Below are 27,078 nucleotides of genomic sequence, written 5' to 3' on the forward strand. Positions count from 1 at the left end.
CCTGCCGCTCCGACGCCGGCTGCCGAATTCTCCGGCGCAGGTTTTTACGCGGGGGCGGGGATCGCCCCCCCCCCCCCCCCCCCCCAGCAATTCGCCAGTCCCGAGTGGCCGCCCGTTTTCGGCCAGTCCCACCAGCGTGAATTACACAAGGTCTGTACCGGCGGGACCTGGCTCTGAGGGCGGCCTGCGGAGTCCTCGGTGGGGCATGGGGGTATCCGGCCCCAGGGGGTGGGGGTGGGGGGGGCGATCCAGGAACGGGGGCAGGAGAGGAGTCTGTGGGACTTACCGTTTAAAGTGGTGGGTAGGAGTTTTAGGTATCTGAGTATTCAGGTGCCTAGGGACTGGGGTCAACTCCATAAGTTAAATCTGGGAAGGGCGGTCGAGCATATGAAAAGAGACTTCCACATATGGGACATGCTCCCGCTGTCATTGGTGGGGAGGGTGTATAGTGTGAAGACGACAGTCCTCCCAAGGTTGCTGTTCATTTTTCAATGTCTTCCAATTTTTATCCCCAAGGCTTTTTTCAGGAAGATGGGCTGGTAAGACCCCTAGGGTGAAGAAGGTACTTTTGGAATGGGGGCGCGGGGAGGGGGGCTTTGCCCTTCTGAATTTTATAAACTATTACTGTGTGGCCAACATATCGATGGTTAGGAGGTGGGGGAGGGGGTCAGTGTGGGGCTTTAGGAGGTGGAGGCGGACAGGGATTGAGAGATTTGGGAATCTCCTCATTGAGGAGGGCTATCCGAGCCTGGAGGCATTAGAGCAAGAGTTTCAGTTGCTGGGTGGGAACGGGTTTCTTTATGTACGGGGACTTTGTTTGGAGGCAGGTTCCAAGATTTTCTCGCCTCCCCTTGAGGGGATTACAGGATAACGTAATGTCAAAAACGGGGGTTGGGGAGGGGACGGTCTCGGAGATATACAAGGAATGGATGGTGCAAAGGGATCCCAATTGGGGAGGTGAAGAGGAAGTGGGAGGAAGAGTTGGGAGGGGAGCTGGAAGTCAGACTATGGGAAAAGGCCTTGAAGAAAGTCAATTCATCCTCGTCGTGTGCCAGGCGTAGCCTGATCCAGTTCAAGGTGGTTCATAGGCCCACATGACGGTAGCCCGGATGAGTTGTTTTTTTGAGGAAGTGGGGGACAGGTGTGGACGTTGTGGGGGAAGCCCAGCGAATCATGCGCATATGTTCTGTGCATGTCTGAAGTTGAGGGGATTCTGGCAGGGATTTGCGGACATTATGCCAGAAGTCCTGGAAGGGAGGGTGACTCTGAGTCCAGAAATGGCAATATTTGGGGTATCGGAAGATCCGGGGGTCCAGGGGGGAGGGAAGCCGATGTTCTGGCCTTCTCCTACCTGGTGGCCCAGAGACGGATTTTGCTGTGATGGAAGGACTCGGAGCCTCCAAAGTCAGGAGTGTGGGTCAGCGACATGGCAGGGTTTCTCATGCTGGAAAAGATTAAGTTCGCCTTGAAAGGTTCAACTCAGGGGTTTGCTCGGAGGTGAGGGCCGTTCATTGGCTTCTTGAAGGAAAACTGAACGTCAGCAGAAAGGGGGGAGGGGAAAATGGGGGGGGGGTGGGGTGGAGAAAATGGGAGGCATGGCAGTGTAAAATAAGGACAGGGAATCGAATATACGGGTTGTTGTGTTATGCTTCTTCATGTATCATAAGATGCTTCCTTGATTTATGCTCTGACAAAGAAAGATTCAGACTTGGAGACAGGTTTAACACATTTATTGAACAGTTAACAATTCTCCGACTTGAGTTTGACTCTCCTGCTAATCTTGATAGTAACTCAGTCTAACTAACTAGTGGGCTCAAAGCCATGCGGTGGGGGTGATGCTTCTGATCTGCCCCTGGCTCTGCGAGTATCGCCGGTGGAAAGAGAAAGAGCATGTGTGCCCTGTCCTTTTATATGGGTTGCCCCCTTGTGGTAGTGTCACCTCTGGGTGTCTTGACTGCCCATTGGTCGTGTCCTATTCTATGTGTTCATTAGCTGCATGTCTGCGTGTCATGATGTCTCTGGTGCTCCCTCTAATGTTTACTTAGTTGTAGTGTATTTACATTAACCCCTTGTGTATTTACAGTGATGCATATCACCACACGGGTAGTTAGGATAGGGCGGGAACGTTATGCTATGGGTATGTTATTGTGATGTGGTTGTGTGTGTTGGGCCGCTAGGTTGTTTAGAATGTTAATTTGTTAAATTTGTTAAACTGAAAATTACAAATGCTTCAATAAAATATTTTCTTAAAAATAAAATCTAGTTCATGCTGCAAAATGCTAATCTGGTTCTTGTGCATACGATTGTTGCAAACACAGCCTAGTGCCATCCCCAATACCACACCCCAACCTCCTCCCCACCATCACTTCTTTCCCCTGTAGGTGCACAGAATGTAGTGCATTATGCTTCCATTTTTTTTTTCATTCTTAACATCTTTGAGAGTAAAGGGAGAAGAGCAAATGGCCTCGAAGCTTCCACTAACTCTTCTCTCGAGATGGCCACTAAAAGGGTGAGCAAAGAGGGCAGGTGAAAGTCCTTTTTGCCTCTCCCATGGTACTACTCTGCTACTTGGGGTGTCCAAGGAATGCCTGGGTCATAACGCTGCAGCTGCCCTGAGCTGTGGGGCAGGCTCTGAAGGTTCAGTTGGCCTTTTACTGCCTGCTGTTTCGTAGGTGTGGTTTGGAACTTGTCCTGTGATTTTCCCGTCTTTCTCTTCTGAGCAGAACTTCCCTTCCATTTACCAATACCCCTGAATAGTCACAGTTCCAATTGCAGTAGGCAAGGATTCACAAATGGAGCCAAGTCCAAAATGTATATTTTGACAGTGTTTCAATTTATGTAAGGCATGTGTTTTTGTTCGTTATAAAGATTACTAAACCACATGCTAACCATTGGTCAATGTTTCTTTCGCAGGTTATCGTGTTGTTCCGCTATTAAGCTCCAATGGTTCAAGTCTTTCTCCAACGACGCTGTTTGTGTATGTTTGGTATGCTTAGAAGCCTGTCATCATATGGAAGCTCCTAGTTTCTGATCTATGCGTACCACTTTTACATATTATATCAAAATACAGTTCACAGCCCCAAAATTGTCTTTTGTGGTTTATTTTGTGACTCTCAGTTCAAATTAAGTTAGTGTTAGTGTGGTTAAAAATGATAGGCACTATTTTTACATTGGTGGCCATCTAAAATGGCCGCCTGCAAAGGGTAATGGGAATTGTGGTCAAGCCAGGACACAGGCAGTGCACAGCCCCTGTGTATTGTGCAAAGGAAAAACCAGACCGAACTGAAACCAGCACCTGTTAAAGGTCAATCACCGATTTCCCCAGGACAATAGACTCAAATCAAGGAATAGCAACAGTAGCAGACTCCCCAGCACCACTCCCCCGTATTTGGAAAGACATACACACTTGTAACCATAACGACTAGGACCCACCCAGCCATCAAGGTACCCACCCCTAATTGGCCGGTATCGATCAGAGTGAAAATGAAATGAAATGAAATGAAAATCGCTTATTGTCATGAGTAGGCTTCAAATGAAGTTACTGTGAAAAGCCCCTAGTCGCCACATTCCGGTGCCTGTTCAGGGAGGCTGTTACGGGCTGTTACGAGTGATTGAGACTCTATCGATCCATTGGACCCTGGGTTAACCCCGCCCAAAAGGACGCAAAAGAGAAGAAGGATAAAAAGCCCTGCGCACTAGGGATCGGTCTCTTTTGGGATCGGCCTGTGCCCACACCAACTGCAGCATAACGACCAGCCAAGTTCAAGGCCGCGATCGCTACCTGAGAGAGACGAGCCACAGCCGAGACAAACCTGATGATTTCCAGCTGACACACGTGGGGACTCAGGTAAAGGCCTTATCTACCCGCACAGAGCTGGTCATCCAGAAGTTAAGGAAAGGTCACCTTAGTTGATAGGTGTAGTTTAATACATAGCCGCGTGTATCATTGCACAGAGAGATGTCTTGTGTTTAATAATAAACTGTCTTTTGAACTATCATATTATTATCATGGAGAAGCTCCCATGACAGCCACACCTATTCTCACTTTCTGAAACATACTGTCTCACTGTCTGGTACTGTCATATGGGAGCTGATTTAGCTCAGTTGGCTGGACAGCTGGTTCGTGACACAGAGCGAGGCCGACAGCACGGAGTCAATTCCTTGTGCTGGCTGAGGTTATCCATGAAGGGCCCGCCTTCTCAACTTTGCCCCTCGCCTGAGGTGTGGTGACTCTGGGGTTAAATCACCCCCAGTCAGTTCTCTGTCTCCCAGGGGAAAGCAGCCTATCTATGGTCATCTGGGACTATGGCGACTTTAGTATTGCAGTCACACTGGAACGCTTCAAATTAAACCGAGGAGACTTGTAAGATATATATTTTAACTGAGAACATTCTTCCAGCTGTCAGCAGCCCCTTGCAAAGCAAATTCATTGGGCTTGAATAAGACCATGAGACATAGGAGCAGAATTAGGCCACTCGGCCCATTGAGTCTGCTCCGCCATTCAATCATGGCTGATATTTTTCTCATTCCCATTCTCCTGCCTTCTCCCCATGACCCAATCCCCTTATTAGTCAATAACCCATCTATCTCTGTCTTAAAGACACTCAGTGACTTGGAATATACCAGATGGGTTGCAAACATCAAGGTGAATTCTGGGTTGGAAACCAGCAGGAAGCCAGAACCTCATCTAATTATGGAGGGTAACTGGGTTCCATCTTCAGAAGGTGCCATCAGCATAGCCCATGAGGCTGCCATCCATCCTCACAGTGCGTGACGCCAGGCCATTGGGCAGGACTGGCAGCTGCATGATGGAGGGCACGGCACCTTCAGCAGGAGGGAAGCAGCTGCCATTGCAGCAGCGGGGCAAGGATTAGAGGAGACCTCAGTCTCCATGAAGTGGCTGCAAGGGCCTTGCATGCATAGCTGCCTGCAGACAGACCCATTTTGTGAAATAAATGAAAACACTCAGGTTGCCGCTCGGGACCCCCACCGCGAAGTGGCCCCTGATCCACAGCGGAGGGCCAGTTCACCTCAGGAAAATCTTTTGCGGTCTGGAAAACTGCATTGAAATGGCTCATTTACCCTCCTTAATTGTATCTTGCTGCTGCCAGGTGGGTTGCTGTCAAACCTGCTGGTTCGCCTGCAGGAAAAGCGCTTGGAGGTCGAAATATGTCAGGGAACCTCCCTGCATTCCCAATTTCCTCATAGCGCCATCTAGAAAGGCCACCTCCAGAGCCCAGGGAAAACTCAGCCCGTCACTTTAAAAATGAGTTCAGAAAAATATCAACTTGCACTGTGGGAATGGGCCATAAGATGCAGAACTGGCTGGAGTGGCACGGTAGCACAGTGGTTAGCACTATTGCTTCAAGGCGCCAGGGTCCCAGGTTCAATTCCCAGCTTGGGTCACTGTCTATGCGGAGTTTGCTCATTCTCCCCGTGTCTGTGTGGGTTTCCTCCGGATGCTCCGGTTTCCTCCAACAAGTCCTGAAAGATGTGCTGTTAGGTGAATTGGACATTCTGAATTCTCCCTCTGGGCGCGAATCTCCGCTCCTGACGCCGGGTGGGAGGATCGTGGGAGGGCCGGGCGAATCATGCAACGCCACCCTGGCACCCCCCGCACCCCGTGAACATCGCGCGACCGGTAAGTGTGGGGCCCGTGGGGGGCAAGAAGGATCGAGCACCACGGGCGTGCTTATCAGATGTCTGGCCCGCGATCGGTGCCCACCGATCGTCACGCCGGCATCTGTAAACGACGCACTCTTTTCCCTCCGCCGCTCCGTAAGTTGTCTGTCTTGCGGGGCAGCGGAGGGGAAGACGGCAATCTCGCATGCGCGGGTTGGTGCCGGCAAACTTATGCATGCGCGGCTGATGTCACTTCGGTGCCGCCGGCCGCTTCATTCCCGGCGCGCCGCTTTGACGCAAGCATCAAGGCCGGGCTCTCAGGATTCACACGCCGCCGCTCCTGGCCCCCCGGGGTGGCGGAGAATAGAGGGCGAGGAGCGGCCTCCGACGTCGGAGTGAAACACTTCGGGTTTCACTCCGGCGTCGGCTGTTTTTCTCCATTTTGGAGAATCGCGCCCTCTGTGTATCAGAACAGGCGCTGGAATGTGGCAACGAGGGGATTTTCACAGTAACCTCATTGCAGTGTTAATGTAAGGCTACTTGTGTCACTGATAAAGATTATTATTATTAAAATGTTGAGGCAGAACTGGATTTTATAAAGTCAGAGCGGAACTGAATTCTGACTAGTTGTCTGACTGAGATAAGAACGAGAGGTTTAGATTTAAGGCAGAGATTAGGCTTCACCGAAAAAAGAATAAGTGAAACAAAAAAATAAGAGGCTAAGTGTAAATATAATAAAAACTCTTAAAAAAATAATAAGACTGATTTGATCAAATAAAAAGCACCATGAAAATGCTGCTGTTTGGAAACTGATCCGATGTGAGAAACTCTTTGCAAATTAAAGCATATGGCAGCACTTTTCAACACAGTTTTGAAGTGGAATGATGGCAAAATTAAGAGACAAATTTCTTACTCCTTTAGGATGTTCAACAGCAAGGGAAGGAATTGCACATTCCGTGGCTCTGCATGTTAACTTGATTGACATTGGGAACAAATACCCATTCAGCTTTCTCTGACCATTGTAAAATATAAAGCCTACTTGCTGTATTTTATGTGAAGCTATCGGATTTTATTTATAAGATAAGATGTCATGGGGGTCTGCCTAAGATGCAGCTTCTTTCCCAAATCTGAGAGAATCTTGAGATGCAGCCTGCAGTTTTCCCGTCCACCCACAGCCTCATTGTCTGGCAGTGTGACGTGTCAATGTGCACCTCCCAGTAGTTTTATGGCTCCAATTCCATAACCCCTCCCACCTTCCCACTTGGCACTCTGCCTCATTCTCACGGAGGTGGATTAAACAGGATGATGGAGCAAAGTAACCAGAGGGCTCTTTGGCAACAAAGCAGTTTGGCATCTTCGCAAGTCATGAATCAGGTACGATCAGGTCACATTGGCTGCCCAGTTTCCTTCCTCCATCAAAACAATGTGTTCCGAAAGGACTTCATTGGCTGTAAAACACGTTAGGCCATCCTGAGTCATGAAAGGCATGATCTGTATGCAAATCTTTCTTTCTATATGTCCGAAGACTCTCTCTTCTTGCACACACTTGACGCCTCATCTTGGATGATGAGTGGGACTGGAGAGAAGGCACAGCAGCTCACACCATCATCTGAGAACAACAAGAAAATACATATCTCACAGTTTCTGTTTATCATTTACAGGTGCTAGTTAAAAAAAACATCATCCATTAGTTAACAATCTCATTGATCCAGATTTGAAATGGTGGCGGTAGAGGACACATTATTCCTGGTATCTCAGAAGTGGGTTTGATGGCGGAAATGTGAGACAAAAATGCAGATTAGGGCATTGGGCCAGTGAACAATGGATAGACAGTAATTACTCATAAAGAGCCTATTGAGGGAATGGGGAGGATTCTGGCAAGACCTTCCGAGTGACAGAGTGACCTCCTACAATAATGCTGCGAGTGACAGCTCACGTAAGTGGCCTCCCAGCAGCCCAAGGCTTCACGCTCCAATGGCAGTGTCACGGGCAGGAAAGACTGCTCTCACTGGCCAAACTTCCTCTGGAGGGGTTTCTTTGCTCCTCCAAAAATTCTAATGGACTAGGCTGTGGTGAATGTAACTCCGTAATTCACACTGTATTGTATATACATGAGACCATGCATTTGTAAGCGCAGTTGCGTTGCCTGACCACTAGGGGGAGTAGCGCAGGGAATGCTTAGGAGTTTGTATAGGGCTCCACCCTTGGCTCCGCCCACGACTCCTCCCCCTGGACTGCTATATAAATACCAATGCTCAGAGCCAGTCGTTCAGTCCATCGAGAGTTCAACGCGGAATAGGCTGGCTTTGTTGTAAGTAGATTAAAACCACTGTTCATATCTTAAAGCACGTGTCTAGTGAATTGATGGTTCCATCATAGGCATCATGACTTTTGATGTTGACACTGCATTTTGAGGCGCCCTCCTGCTCTCCTTGCTGCCTGAGCAGTGGCCAGCTCTCCCTGCGGGGCTGCTGGTATGCCAAAGCTGCAGGCCCTCTGAGTGGCCCTGCATATCATGCAGGAGTGGTGTGAGCGGTGGTGGGGGGTGTGGGGTGGCAGGCGGGATGACTCTCAAACCATTTGGGGCGTGACCAGTATTTGTTCCCGATAGAAGAATATTTTCAAAGACGGGAAGATTCCACTCAGAACCTTGAAATCAAAATCCACCATTTCATGTAAAATTTAGAGTCAACCCTTCTACTTAATCATATAACCACAGAGTCCCTACAATGCAGGAGGAGGCCATTCGGCCCATCGTGTCTGCACCGACCCTCTGAAATAGCACTCTACCTAGGCCCCCTCCCCCACTCTATCCCCATAAGCTGCACATCTGTGGGAGGAAACCAGAGCATCCGAAGGAAGCCCACGCAGACATGGGGAGAATATACAAAGTCCACACAGTCACCCAAGGTTAGAATTGAACCAGGGTCCCTGGCTCTGTGAGGCAGCAGTACTACCTACTGTACCACCGTGCCGCCTAGAAATAGTTTTGACCTTGTGTGGCAATGTAAAATGGACAAGAGTGAATTGGCGTCTCTGCTGGTTGTTGGCATTAAACTGAAGTGGAAATAAAAATTGGAAGAGATTGGAAAATCAAGAGAGGTGTAAAACGAGCTGTGCCTCACTGTCACCCATTTTACACTATCACACTAAGTCAAAATGATATCTCCCTGTAAATAATTTAAAGCAACAGTACCCAGTTCACTGCAGTAATTACAGATGGGTTCCAAGAACTCACCTACATGTTATTATCTAGATTTCAACTGAGCAGTTTCAGTCATTTCACTCTTGTATTTTAAATTTTAATGCTTTCAGTGGTTTGTATAAAGAGACAGCTTGTGGGTTCTTTGTCTCTTGTCAGTGCCAAGGTGAAATCAGGATATGTTTTAGTATTAACAGCATTTTATTTGAATAACAAATGAAGAGGGACTTAATATTCATCTTCATGCAAAATAACCACAAGGGAAAACCCAATGGTGGCATAGTGGTTAGCACTGCTGCCTCACAGTGCCAATTCCGGGTTCAATTCCGGCCTTGGGTGACTGTCTGTGTGGAGTTTGCACATTCTCCCCGTGTCCGCGTGGGTTTCCTTCGGGTGCTCTGGTTTCCTCCCACAGTCCAAAAATGTACAGGCTAGGTGGATTGGCCATGTTAAATTACCCGTTAGTGTCCAAAAGGTTAGGTGGTGGTCGGCCACGTGGAGTGCTCCTTCGGAGGGTTGGTGCAGACCCGATGGACTGAATGGTCTCCTTCTGCACTGTAGTGATTCTATGATACTTTTTACACCCTTAAACAATCTAGAAAAGGTCTCAAGTGGTGTCTAACAGAAAGGAAAATACCCTTCAGAAAATGCCAAAGGGCTACAAGATAATGGATGTGAAGAATGACGTTCTCAGGCTTTTAGTACAAGAGGTTCAGTAATTGAATGATAAGAGCTTGCCTTACTCAATTCCAGTCTATATCTGGTCAGACTATGGAATTTCCCAATCTGTACCATTTCTCCTCATCCAGCTTTACAGTTCTCAGAGGAATGTTTACTGCTCCCAGGAGTATCTGCTTGCACCACACACTCAGCTGGATGACATGGTTTGACAGACCACTGCTCGATATCCCAATGTATTCCAGCTGCAAACATTAAAATGTGAAATTATAGTCCAACGTCATAATCTTACAATATTGTAGATTCTTTGGCTTCTGTTTTAAACATTGTCCAATTACACTTTTGCGAAGTTCCTTGGGATGATTCCCTAAAGTACAGGTGCTATATAAATGCAAGTCATCATGGTTACATTATTTTAAAGAATGAGCATTTTCTAATTGAGTACGGTCCCTGTGCATGAAGTCATTTCAACGACAGTGCAAAGTGGGCAATATTTAATTGACCAGACATTAGGCACGTTGCCTGGTAAACTCCCGGCCCAGTCTCCTCCATTGACTTCACTGAAAAAGGAAATTAAACGCAATGTTTGTGGGCAGCGAATTGAGTATCACCCATTTCACTCCATTGCTCAATGTTAAAATGTGCAAGTGATCAATTTTTCCTGCTTCTATGGTAACCTGAGTTTCCCTATTATACAATCATGAGACTTTTAAAATTAGATTTCAGTGGCCAAATTACTGGGCTAGGCCAAGAGAACTAGAGGGTGGTTTCAAAACAGGAAGAACCTCTGCTTTGCAGAGTCAGCATGGAACAGTAGCATGTCCAAATGGTTGTTGGTCGTACTCAGTACAGAGCAAGATTCCCTGTCTCAGTCGTGTAGCCACAAGGACGGAATAAACAAAGGCCTTGTCTTTGTCCAGAAGACTGGGGGAGCTCATCTCCCAGCAGACTGCATATATATACTCAAGCTATAGCTTTTGTCCCAGTTCTGAGAATGACTCTCAACTTTGAACAAGTCTCTCCATGTCTCTCAGGATTGGGATAGAGGGCTTAGAACCTTTATTTCTGGATGGCGACCTTGTTCTGGGAATACTCTAAGGGATAGGAGTTAAAGTAATGAACATAATAATCAAAACTCTATTTTTGTAACTAATTGTATACAGCTGGATGGGTTATAATCATGTAACAATTATTATTAAGTGATTTTCTTCCCTTTAAGAAGAACTGCTACTACTTTTAAAGTGGTTAAATATTGAACCAAGGTTCCAACTTTTAATAGACATTCATCAAGAATGATGATCAAAATCACAATTAAATGACTATTTGCAGCTTGATTACAGACGCTTAAAATAAAATATGGGAAGTTTAGCGAATAAACTGGAGTGCTCAGTTTGCAACACAATGCATGCTATTTCCACAGACTAGTTTATGCATGGTTATTAAGTTTATTATAACCAGATGTTAGATTGATTCCTCCAGGTGCAGTAAATTGAAAATTAAGTGCTGGAAACAGCTGTAGCAAGCTGGCATTTCCTGATACAACCAAGTCTTCAATTGATCTTGATGTTTAAGTTTAATTGTGATCCTGTAATACTAGACCTCTGATTGATCAGGGTTGGTATCTGCATGCTTGTGTGGACCTGGGGTCACCAGGTGATGAGTTGAGTTGGAAGTATTGCGGCGATTCAGGATCAAGCATCTGATTTCCTGATACAGTTCCCTCGAGCTATTGGCAGACCCTGCCTCAGCTCCTTTGCGTCTGAAGCCCTCATCCATACCTGTCTTACCTCCAGACTCCAGGCTCTACTGCCTGTGTCATAACGTGCACCAGGGGCAGTTCACCCATCATTCACTGTGCTTGCTGGCCGATAGTGGTTCCAGGTTAAACAGCACCTTCAGTTTACAATTCTCATTCTGGTTCTCAAATACCTCCTAGGGACTTGTCACTCCCTTCCATTGTAATCTCTTCCAATCTTACGGCCCTCTCTATAGTCCTCCAATTCTGGTCTCTTACACAGTCGCTGCACCCTCGTGTGGCTCTGCCTTAGATGCCTTGGATCAAAGCTGTGGAATCCCCTCCCTAGATGTGTCCATCCCCACCTCAGATTCTTCCTTAAAAGAACCCTCTAAACTTACATCTTTAACAAATCTTTTGGCCATCTTCAAATGTCACACTGTGGCCAAATGGCACAGAAACATCTTGGGATCATTTATTACATTGGAGATGCTATATAAATACAAATTGTTGATGATTTACTAATGAACTCCAAGGGCTTTGAGATTCATTGTTGTGTGCAAAGTAACTGCCTAGAAGTGGGATCTTAAATTTTCTTAATATAATTTGTAATGAGGGAGTTTGCAGTAAACTAAACGATGATCGGTGTCTTATGAGCTGCTTCAAAATGGTGGTGTAAAAAAAACATTTTTATTTAAAATTTGCTATTTTGGAACTGTCCAAAATCATGATCAATTTCTAAACATTGATGGCTGCAGATTTATTTTTACTAAGTACTGTTTTAAGCTACTCCTGACATCATGCTGACTCTCCCGCCTCTCCTCACTCGACATAAGGTTGTACTTTAACATGGGCTCACTGTCTGCACTAAGCACTTTAACCCAGCTGGTAACCTCATAATTTAAACATTTTCCAGTTAGTCTTTTTATTTGTCCATTGAGCCCTTGCCCTGATCTGGTTCTTGTTGAACTAGTTGGAGTTATTCCACAATCCCATGCTCCCAATAAAGAAGCCAGGCTCGATATCAGCATGGCACAGAGACAGACACACAGCATCAATGGCGTAATTCTCTGCTTCAAGCTTGTTGTCAGCAGCGCTTGATCACTGGGAATACAGAACTGAAAGAAAATTTCCCCCACTGTTTAAGCTTTTGATAACGGTCGACCCAATACATATTTGAACAGTAAGAGGTCACCATGTCTTCAGTCATATTAGGCAAATGTTCCCTCTCGTAAAATAGCATTGCCGGCATTCTACGGTCATTGCGATTCGATTTTCGCACCGGCAGTGCACCTCCACCAGTGGTTTTTGCGGAGGCGAATGGGAAACCCCGTTGACAATCGGCGAAATGTTAAAATTCTGTCGCCAGGGAACTGCGTGAGGCCGAGAAACACGCAGGGGCAATTGGAGATTCCTGCTCAATGTGCGTTACCAGCTAGCCAACTAACCTTACGGTAAACTAATATTTTGAGTGACCAATGTTGCACTATTTTCACTGGTTTCCAGGGTATTGGGGAACTGCAAAGCCAGGGCAGCTCTACAAACTGCAACAAGTAACAAGGGCATTAAGTAGAGTGTATATGTCTGCCACACTTATGCTATTACGATTATGTAGCTCTTGAGGCTTTTCCCTGCTTGGTTAATGCTCTATAACCACAAAGCTGAAATAAAATTAATATTAGGAACCACCATCTTATTGAGGAGGTTTTATACCAAGCCACATCCAACAACCTGCTCTGAAAACTCTGCTCATAATTTGGCTGCTGTGAAAAATTTCACCACAGCAGCTGAGGTATTCCACAAGGTTCTAAATCAGGCTTCTCTAATGGATGATCCATGGGCCAGATGCGGCCCGCAAAGCCCCTTTGTTTTCCCTGGAGCCAGTTTTCAAATTGCCTGTCAAAGAAATAAGTTTGAATGAAAGATTTTGCATGGAGCTGCTGCTCCAATCGTGAGTCATTTATATCCTGATTGAAGATGAGAGCAATCTGTGGAAGCCAGATCCTGGCGGGTCCCAGATGGGTAAAGCAGGGCATGAGGCAGCCAGAGTGGGTCTCAAGTGATGTTGAGTGGGTCCCAAGTGAGCCAAAATGGGGCACAAGGTGGCTGGAGGTGGGGCCCATTTGTGTCTGAGTAAGTGAGTGACTAAAGACTATGTGTGGGGATGGGAGAGAGAATGTAGTGGGGGGAGAGTGAGAGGAGGAAGAGTTTGAGGGGGAGGGAGAATGTGAGGGGGAGAGAGACGGGATGAAAAAGAAGTGTAAGAGGAGAGAGAGTGTGAGGGGTGGGGCATAAGTGTGGGGAGGGAGAGAGTATGAGAGGTAGAGGACGTGAGGCAAAAGTGTGTGACGGATGTTGAGAGTGTGGGGAGGAAGAGAATGTGAGCGAGAAAGATTGGGGATGAGGGTGTGAGAGGAAAGAGAGAGTGATGGGGAGGGAGAGTGTGCGGGGATGGTGAGAAAGTGTGAAGGGGAGAGAGTGAGGGGGAGAGAGTGAGATGTGACAGAGTGTGAGGGATGAGAATGAGGGGAGGGAGTGAGGAGGAGAGTTTGTGGGGTGGGAGAGAGTGAGGGGAAAGAGGGAGTGATGGCGAGGGCGAGGATGAGGGGGCGTGAGCATGTGAGGAGGGGGTGAGTGAGTGAGTGTGGAGAGAGTATGGGGATGGGTGTGAGGGAGTGTGAGGAGGGAGAGTTTGAGGGGGACAGCATGCGAGGGAGAGGGAGTGTGAAGGGTGAGAGATTATGAGGGATGAAAGTGTGAGGGGTGAAAGAGTGTGATGGACGATGAGAGAATGTGAACGGGGTGAAAGTGTGAGGAGGGGATGAAAGAATAGAGAGTGGAGAGTGTGAGGGTGAAAGGGAAAGAGAGTGTGAGGGGAGTGTGTGCAGCAGGGGGAGGGGGGCAGGTTGTGGCCATTAGTCTGGCTCACACCCAGAGTTAGGGTTCTCACCCACCCACATGCACCATCATGCACACTCCCAGTGGATGAGAGTGAGTGAGTGAGCACCCTGAGTCTGGCATGAGCCAGAACCTCACACTCTCATCCTACTATAATCTGTATTTATTACTCATTTTTAATGTTATGCCAAACTATCTTTCCAAAATGTAATCATCGGCTCCTTGAATGAGAAGAATTTTAAAACATGGCTCTCCACGCAATAAAGGTTGGAAAAGCCTGCTCTAAATCAATCAACAGCATTATGAATAAAATGGCTAAAAAAAAGCCAATTTGCCCTATCTCGCAAAGATAGCGGAACATTAAAAAAAATTCCAGGATCTGAACCCAAATCCCTATCTTCACCAAAAAAGAATTATTTCTTCCTTGGGTTGTATCCCATCTGTACTCTAAATTTTACTGCAATCCAATTAATAGTTTTTGAGATATATTGTTTAGGACAAAACAACAAAACGGTGAAGACGTACTACTTCCACCCACATTCAGTGATGGTGCTAGCAGCAGTAATCAAAGACAAAAAATGGCAGATTCTAAAACATGAAATAAAAACAGAAAGTGGTGGAATACTCAGCAGGTCTGGCAGCACCTGTGGAGAGAGAAGATCCTGAACTGTTGTCCATGACTTTTCATCAGAACCCAGAGTTGGAATGAAAGTTAGGGCCTGCTGTTCCTCTCTCCATCAGATTCTGCCAGGTCCGCTGAGTATTTCTAGCATTTTCTGCCTTGCTTAGAAAAGTCAAAGCGAACCAGCTTGTGAAGCACAGCCATTACCATCTTTAGAGGAGATAAGACCAAACTGTAGCTGACTTGGATCTATTGAGAATAGATTGGAATTATTTGTCTTATCATCATGGCCCATGTGACTTCCACCCTCCTTTTTAGATATCATAGAATTTGCAGTGCAGAAGGAGGCATTCGGCCCACGAGTCTGCACCGGCTCTTGGAAAGAGCACCCTACCCAAGATCAACACCTCCACCTTATCCCCATAACCCAGTAACCCCACCCAACACTAAGGGCAATTTTGGACACTAAGGGCAATTTCATCATGGCCAATCCATCTACACCTGCCAATCTTTGGGACCTGTGGGAGGAAACCGGAGCACCCGGAGGAAACCCACGCGCACACGGGGAGGATGTGCAGACTCCACCACAGACAGTGACCCAAGCTGGAATCAAAACCTGGGACACTGGAGCTATGAAGCAATTGTGCTATCCACAAGGCTACCGTGCTGCACTGAAGAGCACCGAGAGGGACATGCAGATGGGCAGGATTCTCTGGTCCCCTAGCTGCATGTTTCCCGGTGGAGTGCCAATTGCCGGTGGCGGGATTCTTTCTCCTGCCACTTGTCAATGGGACTTCCCATTGAAGCCTCCCCATACCGCTGGAAGTCCGGGGTATACCAGCGGGAAAAGAGAATCCCAATGGCTGGTGAATTCTGGCCTGTGTTTGGTTTCTTTAACTGATAATGTGGCCCATTCCTATCCTTCCAATCTCTGAATATATCTCACTGGTCATGTTTGTTATGTGTGCCAAGGCAGGGCAAGTGTGGTAAGATCTTTGCACCTCTTTGCAATCAGTAAAGAAGTCTGCTTCGTGCACCACAAGCATCTCGCATGCTCCATTCAATAGGGAGGAGGGAGCCTGGTTGGAAGCTGGACAGAGACCATTCCAAGAGTTTGTGAGAACTCAGCTGAGCAGGGAGGTATTGAACATTAGCCAATTGATCGTATGATAGATACAATGTGGACTTTGTTGGCCAATCATTGGGAAGCTATGATTTAAGTCTCTCATTTGGCCAATTTCATTGCTGTTTATCATGCATTAGAGTTTGAATTCACTTCAGCTGAGTGTTTTTGGGATTTGTGCCAAATTAAGGAGCGAGCTGGTGCAGTTAAACAAATAACTCAAATTGTCCGTGGGGTGTTAGATACTTACAATCTCATTGTATGTTGGATTGCTGCTTTTTGGAACCACTTTTGTTTCCTTTTGGTCATTCGCTCCGCATCTGGTAAGAGGTAAATCTTAACATAGGCATCTGGTGCAGAACCATCTGGTAAAAACTAGGAGAGAGAAAGTATGATACACTGTCTTCCAGCATCCACTCTTTGCAATTCCAGAAGGTTCATCAGCTCTTAACGGATGCTCAATAACATTTTATTTACATCATATGACACTCTGGGAAAATGTTCTCACAAAACTTTAATTCATAAAATGCATTGGTCAATCCCTGATGTGTAGCATTAAAAAGATTATATAATGTATGGCTGAAAAAAGAGACATGCTGTTGAAGTTTTTCACCTTGAACTCATCATGACAGTTGCAAAAATAGCAAATTTCAAAGGAAGCAACAATTCATACTGCACTTGATTGGTTGGCCAGTCAGGTTGAGGCATTGCTGTGGAAAATGCACAAGGGAGCGATTGTTCCCAATGCTTTTGTTTAATTTACAAAATGCAATGCCTGGACATGTTCTTTCTGCTTGAAGAGGACAGACTCTACGTAAGAATTCATGTTGCTTTTGGCAAGCGTAAGCGAGCTACGTTGCAAGCCCTGACTGATAGTGGGCAGCACGGTAGCATGGTGGTTAGCATAAATGCTTCACAGCTCCAGGGTCCCAGGTTCGATTCCTGGCTGGGTCACTGTCTGTGAGGAGTCTGCACGTCCTCCCCGTATGTGCGTGGGTTTCCTCCGGGTGCTCCGGTTTCCTCCCACAGTCCAAAGATGTGCGGGTTAGGTGGATTGGCCATGCTAAATTGCCCGTAGTGTCCTAAAAAAAAAAGTAAGGTTAAGGGGGGTTGTTGGGTTACGGGTATAGGGTGGATACATGGGTTTGAGTAGGGTGATCATTTGCTCGGCACAACATCGAGGGCCGAAGGGCCTGTTCTGTGCTGTACTGTTCTATGTCTATGTCTATGATAATCGTAAATTGGCTGCCAGTGTAATTGTTAGCCCACTCTGGTGTTCAGCAAGTGCTGAACATTGCAGAACCACAACTAAGTTAGACATTATGTTCTGAATTTTGCACGAATGAGCTGATTGAGTACAATCAGTACCCTGCCTACTGCCAACAACCAAAGGGGTATGTTGTTTGATATGACCATGGGGATGTATGGTTTATGAACTTGGCATCACACCGGCATTGAAATTCATATATCACATTGCTCATTTGTGTGACAGGCGGAACATATTTTGCGCTTAGTGTCAGCGTTCTGTAGTGGAAAATGGCAGCCAGGATGCTGCTGCATAGTAACAGTGTGAAATGGCTAGATTTTGAAAACCTATCCCTCCATGGGGATGTGGGGTGTCGCTGGCAAGACCAGCATTTATATCCTTAATTGCCCTTGAACTGAGTGGCCATTTCACAGGGCAGTTAAGAGTAAACCACATTGCTGTTGGTCTGGAGTCACATGGAGGCCAGACAGGGTAAGGATGGCAGATTTCCTTCCCTGCAGGACTTTAATGAAGCAGATAGGTTGTTATAAAAATGTGATAGTTTCATGGTCACAATTACTGAGATTAACATTCAATGCTAGATTTTTATTAATTGAATTTAAATGCCACCGTATTTGAAACTGTGTCCCTACATTATTAGTCTGGGCCTCTGGATTGTTCATCCAATGACATTACTACTACGCCACTTGCTCCGACCAAAGTTTACCTGATGCTCCAATTTTTGAGATATCTTACACATCCAAAGTAGTTTGAGATACATTGGGCTCTTTTCAGGTCCATAAGTGGCGGCCTCAGGTCCATTTGTGAATATGCGCGGTTTTGATAGACCACAAGGGAGTCCACGTCGAGTTGAGAAGAAAATAACAACACTATTATTTACATGGTTTAAAAGATCCCAGACGGGTCTCTCCTGAAATCAGTACCTGAACCGGGCCACTTTAAACTGAAGTTTAAGTACTCAATGTTAGAGTTCCCCGCTCCCTTCCGTGAGACGTATGGGGAACTTAATCATTGCCACTTCTTAAGTCCCGTGCCGGTAATGACAGTGATATACAGCGAGCATGATCTGAACAATGTCATGGGAATATCCCTTTAAGGAATGTTTGTCTTCTCAAATGGCTTTAGTGATGTCATTGGGTGGGTGGAGTTGGGCAAGTGGCTCTGGTTTTACTTTTGTTTTGAGCTGGAAGCTGTTTGTGGCTCTGAGTTTTACTTTCAGTTTAGACAGTTGGAAGCTGGATTCAGACAAAAGAAGGCTTCTCTGCTCTCTCCATGTTAAAGGATGTCTCTAGATCACTTGATAACTTCAAAGTAATACCTGTTTTCTGCAAGGAATTCAAACCTACTGTTTTGTGAAAAAATAGGTGTTTTGATTTATGGATGTTGTTTATTGAGTGAAACAGTAAAGGGGAAGTTATTAAGGGTACATAGGCAGCACGGTGGCACAGTGGTTAGCATTGCTGCCTCATGGCGCCGGGGTCCCAGGTTCGATCCCGGCTCTGGGTCTCTGTCCGTGTGGAGTTTGCACATTCTCTCCATGTTAGCGTGGGTTTCACCCCCACAACCCAAAGATGTGCAGGGTAGGTGGGTTGGCCATGCTAAATTGCCCCTTAATTGGAAAAAATGAATTGGGTACTCTAAATTTATTTTTAAAAAAGGAAGAAAAATTAAGGGTTGCATATAGAGTACTGTATCTGTGGGGGGTATTTATGTTTATAGTTGATAAAAATGTTTACTGTGTTTATAAAATGTTAACTGAATTTGTAGAATAAACTTTGTTTTTGATTAAAAGTGCTTAAGGCCTCTGTTGCATGACACTTGAAGAGTGGGTCCTTGTGCTCCTCATAACCAAAATCTATAAACAGTTGTAGGTCAGGTGAACTCCATGATATACTTTGGTGTGCTCTAAACCCTGGCCCATAACAACAGGGTAGCAATTTGCCAGCAGGACAAGGGGACTGAAATAGTCATCCTTGACAGCGGGAGATTTCAGTTGGGACGGTGAAGTTCTAGAACACATTAAGATTAATAGGGATTAGCTAATAGGTGTTTTAGCGGGTGTAAAGATGAATAAATCCCCAGGGTCTGATGAGATATAGCCCAGGCTGCTATGAGAGACAGGGGAAGAGATTTCTGAGGCTCTAATGGAGATATTTAAATCATCGCTGGCCACAGGTACAGTGCCAGGTGACTGGAGGCCAGCTAATGTGGCACCTTTATTCAAGAAGGGCAGCAGGGATAAGACAGGTAATTACAGGCCAGCTAGTCTAATGTCAGTGGTAGGGAAATTAATGGAAAATATTCTGAGGGTCAGGATTAATCAAAGGCAGGGATTGATCAGGGATAGTCAGCACGGGTTTGTTGGTGGGAGATACTGTCTAATTAATTTAATTCAGTTTTTTGAAAAGGTAACTAAATATATTGATGAGGGTAGCACAGATTATGTGGTTTACCTGGACTTCAGTAAGGCCTTTGACAAGGTCCCACATGGAAGCCTTGTCCAAAAGGATAGAGCCATGGGATCCGAGGCAATTTGGCAAATTTGATTCAAAATTAGCTTGTTAAAAGGAGGCAAAGGGTGATGGTGGATGTTGCTTTTGTGATTGGAAGTCTGTGACCCCCGTCGGGATCGGTGCTGGGATCCTTGCTGTTTGTTATGTACATTAACGACTTGTATGTGAATGTAGAAGGTATCATTGGTAAGTTGGCTGATGACATGAAAATTGGTGGTGTTGTTGATAGTGAGGAGGCTAGTCTCAGGCTACAGACTGACATTGATCAACTGTTATGTTGAGCAGAGCAATGGCAGATGGAATTTAATCCTGATAAGTGTGAGGTGATGTATTTTAGGAGGTCTAATAGATGTAGCATAGATACAATGAGTGGAAGGTCTCCAGGGGGCATTGAGGAACAAAAGGACCTTGGTGTAGAAGTCCATGGACACCTGAAGGTGGCAGCACAGATAGATAGGGTGGTGAAGAAGGCATACGGAGTGCTTGCCTTCATTAGCTGAGGCATAGAATATAGGAACAGGTAGGTCTTGGTACAACTTTATAAAACATTGCTTACGCCACAGATGGAATATTGAGTGCAATTCTAATTGCCACACCATCAGAGGACATGATTGCACTGAAGGGCTGTACAGGAGCGTCACCAGGATGTTGCCTGGGATGGAAAGTTGCAGCTATGAGGAGAGACTGTATAGGCTGGGTTGTCTTCCCTGGAGCAGAGGAGGCTGAGAGCAGATCTCAAAAATACAAAATTATGAGAAGCATAGATAGGGTAGATAATAAGAATCTTTTCCCCATGGTAGAGGTGTCTAAGACCAGAGAGCATGGGTTTACGGTGAGGAATAAATGGTTTGGATGGGACAGAAGGAAACATTTTTTTCACCCAGAGGGCGGTGGAAATATAGAACCTGCTGCCTGGGAGGGTGGTGGAGGCAGGTACTCTAGCAACATTTAAGAAGCATCTGGATGAGCACTTGAATCACCAAGGCATCGTAGTCGATGGACCAAGTGCTGGAAAATGGGATTAGTACAGATTGGTAATTGATGGCCAACACAGGCATGGTAGATCGAAGGACCTGTTTCTTGTGGTGGACGTCTCTATGACACTATAACTATAATAAGATCACACAAACAGCAGATTTGTGAATGAATGTATGGGTTCTTTCCTCCAGCGAGATAAAATTGATGGTGAAATAAAGGGGCTGATTTAGCTCATTGGGCTAAATCGCTGGCTTTTAAAGCAGACCAAGCAGGCCAGCAGCACGGTTCGATTCCCGTATCAGCCTCCCCGGACAGGCGCCGGAATGTGGCGGCTAGGGGCTTTTCACAGTAACTTAATTGAAGCCTACTCGTGACAATAATTGATTTTCATTTCATTTCAAAGAACCAAATTAAGAATTATTGTGGCTCTGTGAAAACCACTGCTTTATCACCCCTCATGGTACATTCCACCCTGAGAGCTAACGGAGACTGTTAACCATGTCTTGTTCTGAGGTCCTTAGAGACACTACCTTGCAGATTTAGAATTGGTGGTTTGCTGCCCTACATTGTTCTTTGCATAAAGTTTCATTGACTGCCTACATTCTCAGTTTGATCAGTTAACAATGAGCACACTGACATTTATTCCATTTAAAGTGACACAACAAAATATTGCCCATGACTACTGCACACGAAACCTTTTTGGCCTACAGAATGACAAGGATGGAAAACAAAATAAATCCACATCCCTACAAACTGCACCACGGCAGTTTCCATGGGGATGGGGTGGGATGATTTGGCCCTTATTTGGGGAGTTCGGGCCAGCAGGCATTTCCTCTATCCTAGCGCCGGCTCAAAGAATCACACTAATCACACCTCTTAGGTTTCAGGGGCTGTTGGCACCCGCCCACAAAGCTCCATCCAGTGCAGGAAGCGGATGAATGATCTCATCCACTCGGCCAGGGTAAGTCCTCTCTCAGCTCCCTCCACTATCAAACTATCAGCATGGCATCATGTAATCTAATGGTGACTCTGTTCACAGATCTCACACATTCATCCGTGAGGGACACATATCAACACTCACTCTCTAAACAAGACTTTCTCAACAACAGCATACCATCGGTCTTGTTGCTCCAACTTCAATCTCTGTCCCTTCAGGGGTAAGGCACAACATACAAAGGGGACATGCATTTTACCCAACCTCTGCTCCATCTCCTCTCATCACATCTTTCTTTTATCCCCATACAGGCTAAACCTGCATGCAAAAAATGAGAGTGAGCCCAGACCTGGAGAGGAACGGCAGAGGAACTCGCCCACAGCAAGTTTGAGAAGGCTACCACAGAGCTCACCAGAAAGGTGTGGGATCGCTCATGTGGGTGACGCAGAGCTTGGCTTCTCACAACAGCCTAATATAGATCTCAGCTCCATCACTTCACTCAACCCTGCAATTCACACTGAGTGTTATTTACAATGAATTAGCTTCAACCCATCCATTAATGCCATCCTTTTGTATATTGCAAGTACCAGCAGACTGTGGCCAGCTGGCAAGCCCCTCAGCTCTCCGAACTCCTGGAACACGTCTGAGGATGAGGGGACTCACGAACAACCATCACAGCGCTCACCTGCACCCTCCATCAGTACAGAGACACACACCTCGGTTGGGTGTAGTTCAAGGTTAAATTTGTGGCCACTCACAGGAGAAGACCTCACAGACACGTCCTCATGCAGTCAAAGGCGGTGACAGCCCAGGTCTCCGACACTCGGATGCTGCGGAAGACCAGTCAACTTCTCAGTCCCAGTCAGATGATGAGACTCTGGAAGTAGCCACCAACTCATTGGTGGAGATGCAAAGTGAGACAGCAGAACATCGGGCAGAGCTTTGAGAGGCACTTAGCAGACTAGAGTGCATGATGTAGGAGTTGGTCCATGTTCTGTCTAATACTGTGTCTTTGACATGCGAGCGCCGCAAGGCCACCATGGCAAGGTTGGTAGCCACCATGGAGACCTTTGTCCAGCGGATCCCGCCAGATTTGTGCTTGGCCCTGCACTCCATGGCCACACATTCTGGTGGACAGCATCAGGACTTAGGCCACAAGGGGATGAGGCACCTTGATCTACCCCCAGGTGCACCATCCCCTCGAGGAACCATGCTGGTTCCCTCTAACGCCCACTGGGAGGATGAGCTTCAGCAGGACACCTCGGCATCATCCAATCAGGACACTTCAAGGGTGTGCAGACACTCACAGTCCCCTCTGTCTGTGCCCCCGTCAATTCTAGCAGCGATATCCACCGTGGTGCTTCTGCTCCTGAGTGGAGGCCCTTTTAAGGCCTCCAGAGATCAAGCCACCAGAGGAAGTCCGCCAAGGCCATCTCAGGCATCAAGACATAGCAGTCAGCAAGCTGCCTCCACCCCTGCGGAGGATATCTGGGCTGTACCATGGCCTAGTGTTGGGGCGCGTTCAAAAGTTTGATGTCATCTCAGATGAGGGGTGCTCTACCACTGTGAATAAAAAGTACTTTTTGAAACCATTCCGTGGGTATGTGAATGAAATGGTCAGATGTAAGCATTTTGGATGGGATCTTTGCAATCTATTATTCCAAGGTTCAACCTTTCTCACACTCAGTGTGTCCAATTTTAAGATTAACATTCATATAATGCCAACCTCAGTGCCACTTGGTATGGGACTCTTGTGTGTTGTCACGGAGATGAGTATCATTCTTTATTCGCAGTGTATGATGGGTAAATTCTCAATCATTATTCCTCAAGTGGTAGCAATGGCTCATGAGGGCTGATAATCTCATCATCTGTGTTTCCTAACTGAACCTAAACCAAGACATGCATGTTAGGATGAGAGCCTTACACTGGTCCACATTTCCTTCATGACAGTGTTTGCATCCTTACATGACTCACATTGGTGTTCTTCCTTGCTGGACTTTAAGTTGACAGAGTGAGCACATTACCAGGATACGGATGACCACAGATAAAATCTAATTTGAATGAATCGTGAGCACTTGAGGCCCAAGTGTGAATGCAGGACCCGTTCTCTCAGCGATGGTTCAGCTCTTCCTTCAGAAGTCATAAAATGGCTTGGAGGCCGAGAGGAGGCATGCCTCCCAGTTCCCCCCCTTCCTTGACATAATGGCTCTCATGTTGTTCCTCAGCATCCGCCTGTGATTCCTGCACCTCTTTATCCTCATCTTCGAGGAAGTCTTCTCCTCCTCCAGTTCACCCTCTGGCAGGGTCTCATCTCTCTGCAAAGTGAAGGACACAGCAAACAGCGATCATGCAGTGATCCCTCTCTGGTGAGTTTTGCAGAGAGCCACTTGAGTGGTCCAGGCATCTAAATTGCATCTTCAGAAGTCCTGTGGTCCATGTTATGAGGGAGTGTGTGGTAGTGTGAACAGCGTTGTACCTTTCCTCGGCTGGAGTCTGAGGTTGACATGCTCAATCCAGTGTTTAATTAGGTAGCCCTTGTCCCCCAGCAACAATCCCTAAAGATGTTCTGGCTCCTCAACCATCCCAGGAACCTGGGAGTGATTGAGGATGTCAGAGTCATGGCAACTCCCAGGGAACTGTGCATAAACGTACAGGATATGCTTTTGATGGTTGCATACCAACTGCAGGCTGACAGAATGGAAACTCTTGCGGTTGATGAACCACAAGGACTTCTGTCAGGGAGCCATATAGCCACATGGGCGCACTCTATTGCTCTCTGTACCCTAGGGAACACAGAGATAGCTGCAAAGCCCATGAATCTCTAAGCCTGGCTCTCCTAATCCAGAGAAAAATTCACCTAATGATGGGCTCACCTTTGAGGAGCATTGGTCAGCTCCTGAATGCACCGATGGTGCTGCTGACTGTGAAATGTCACACCAGTCCCTGCAGGCTCGCGTGAAAGACCCAGAGGCAAAGAAATTGAGCGCTGCTGTCACCTTCAGGGCCACTGCCAGGTGGAAGCCTCCAACCCACTTTGTGTTGGGTCTTCTTGCAGCAAGTGACAGATGTGGTTGAGCAGATCTCTGGACAATCACAGCCTTGCCCTGCACTGCCTCTCACTCATTTGTAGAAAGGGGACTCATGGCTTAGAGACCCTTGGTGTTGCCAGGCATCTCCGCAATCTGAGTCTCTGATCCTCAGCAACCTGTTGATGCTCAGGCTCCCCCTGGCCTTGTCCCACATGCAATGCCTCTTCCTGGAATTGTATGCACTGGTGCTTTGCCCTCCTTCACCTCCTATCATGAATGAGGACTCATAACAAAGTTCCCTGGACCACTCGCTCCATTCTCACTTTTGGCTGCTCTCTGAAAATAGATGTTGAAGATTAGAATGGGAACAGGGTGCTGAGTTCCGCTGCCCCACTGGTCGGGAAAGCCTGAAGCGTGTCAGTTGACACCCTGTACTCCCTCTCCAATGCCACCCAGCCACAAACCTAGCCGCGGTAGAGCGACACATAGTTGGGTTGGATGACCCCCTCGATTGCCCGCAGTTTGGAGCTGTTAAAGCCCACTTTAGCAAAGCCCAGGAGCAGATTCCATGTTCTTGGTATACGCCCAGTTCTCAAATTAATTCTCCAGTTGCTGGCAACAATGCCTGGGGAATTCACAAGGCCTCCTATTGTTTGGGGTCCAAGGACATGGGCCTAATAGGGCAAAGCATTAATCTGGCCTTGACTAAATATTCTTGTCTTTTGAAATAGATTATGAAAAATTAACAAAATAAATACACCCTTCACAGCTTCATGTAGAAGATAGAGAAAGTAAAGGATCTGAGCATTCTAGTTCACGTTAGATGTATGCGCAATGTCATGCAGCAATAACTAGAGCTGATAGGGAGTTAGGGTACATTCACAAGATAATTGAGTATAAGACAAGGCTTACTGTTTGGTCCTCGTACAAGACCATTGTCAGGATCTCACTTGAAATACTTTGCCCAGTTTTGGCTTCCTCACTTGGTGGGTGGTATGTAGACTTTTGAAAGGGTGCAGAAAAAGGTCATTAGAGTAATTACCAATCTAAAGTATCTGAGATATCAAGGTAGGCTAAAGAATTGTACGCTTCAGAGAAGCCTAGACTTCGGGGTGATCTGATTGAGTCCTGCAAGGTGACAAAGGGAATAGATTATGTCCCATTAACAGTTTTGTTCAAATTAAATTGGTTAGGTCAGACCAGGGGTCATAATTGTAAGTTATCTAAGGCTGGATCGAATGTTGATGTTGATGTCAAGAGGTGGTTCTTTCTCCATGGAGTAATGAATCTCTAACACAGGCTTCTGGCTCGTGTGGGGACAACAAATTGCTGAATTCCTGCAGGTGAGAGCCTGTATCTTGTTGGGGTGCATGTCAGGGGAATTTACTTTGGGAATTTCAGGGACAGAATGATATCTCCAACTAGTTTCCATTACCTGGAAGCAGAAAATCCCCAGATTGTTCTTACCCCAGATCGTCTGGGGTAAGGTTTTCAGCTTTGGGTGGGGTGTGGTGTGCATATAATGGAACACACAAGGTATCACAATTGCATTGGCCAGGCTGGATAAAGATAGCCTGGCATTGCTTGTATGTTCTTATATAAGTGAGGAGGAACACATAATCAAATTGTAAGATATAAGTAAAAATTTACCAGAGTAAAATTAATTTTGATATATTGATAATCCTCCCTCCTTTAGCCCCAAATATTATGATGCAGTCTTGGTAGAATACCTTTTCATGGGGCTTTGCAAATATCAGTGGAGGCAGGCATCTAAATTTGCCTTGGTCCATGTGAAGGCACTCTAGTAACCCTGAAGGGTGACATGGTGGCACAGTGGTTAGCACTGTTGCCTCACATCTCCAGGAATCTGGGTCCGATTCCGGTCTAGGGTGACTGTTTGTGTGGAGTTTGCACTTCCTCCCCGTGTCTGCATGGGTTTCCTCCGGGTGCTCCGTTTTCCTCCCACAGTCCAAAGATGTGCAGCTGAGGTGGATTGGTCATGCTAAATTGCCCTTTAGTGTGCAAAAGGTTAGGTGGGGTTACTGGATTACGGGGATAGGGTGGAGGTGTGGGCTTTAGCTTAAGTAGGGTGCTCTATCCAAGGGCAGGTGCAGACTCGATGGGCCGAATGGCCTCCTTCTGCCCTGTAAATTTAATGATTCGATGATAAGGGAATGTACAAAACAACAGCAAGAATATTATAGTTAAATTTTCTCTCACTGCTTCTGACCTGCTGTCTCATTTGATGGAAGCACACGTCTGATTCACATGAATTGGCACTCTTAAATAAATGATTTTCCAGTCTATACTCCCATCCAACAGGCCCCGTATAATTTACCGTCATCTCCAATGAACAATTTGTGTGATGTTATTTTCAAATGTCATCAACATTTCCATTTACTCTCCTCATACTTTGCACCTTGAGCATGCTAATTGAATGTTGCTGAAATTTGGGTTCACGAGTTCAGTATTCAGTA

The 27,078-nt window shown here is 46.3% G+C and overlaps 2 protein-coding genes across 2 annotated transcripts in view; one reads left to right on the forward strand and one right to left on the reverse strand.

Moving 5' to 3' along the window:
• Positions 1-3,085, forward strand: part of LOC119973297 (1-phosphatidylinositol 4,5-bisphosphate phosphodiesterase zeta-1-like) — an 88,548-nt gene extending 85,463 nt beyond the window's left edge. Inside the window, exon 13 of the mRNA XM_038811106.1 lies at positions 2,914-3,085. Coding sequence (XP_038667034.1) covers positions 2,914-2,996 — 83 coding nt within the window. The 3' untranslated portion in view covers positions 2,997-3,085. The remainder of the gene's footprint in view (positions 1-2,913) is intronic.
• A 3,039-nt stretch (positions 3,086-6,124) lies between these two features.
• The window catches only part of LOC119973296 (phosphatidylinositol 4-phosphate 3-kinase C2 domain-containing subunit gamma-like), a 307,465-nt gene continuing 286,511 nt past the window's right edge, over positions 6,125-27,078 (reverse strand). The window contains 4 exon segments of the mRNA XM_038811105.1: positions 6,125-7,231; positions 9,563-9,747; positions 16,131-16,177; positions 16,180-16,255. Coding sequence (XP_038667033.1) covers positions 9,589-9,747; positions 16,131-16,177; positions 16,180-16,255 — 282 coding nt within the window. The 3' untranslated portion in view covers positions 6,125-7,231; positions 9,563-9,588.

Source organism: Scyliorhinus canicula, chromosome 11, assembly GCF_902713615.1.
Source record: "Scyliorhinus canicula chromosome 11, sScyCan1.1, whole genome shotgun sequence".
Taxonomy (NCBI): Eukaryota; Metazoa; Chordata; class Chondrichthyes; order Carcharhiniformes; family Scyliorhinidae; genus Scyliorhinus; species Scyliorhinus canicula.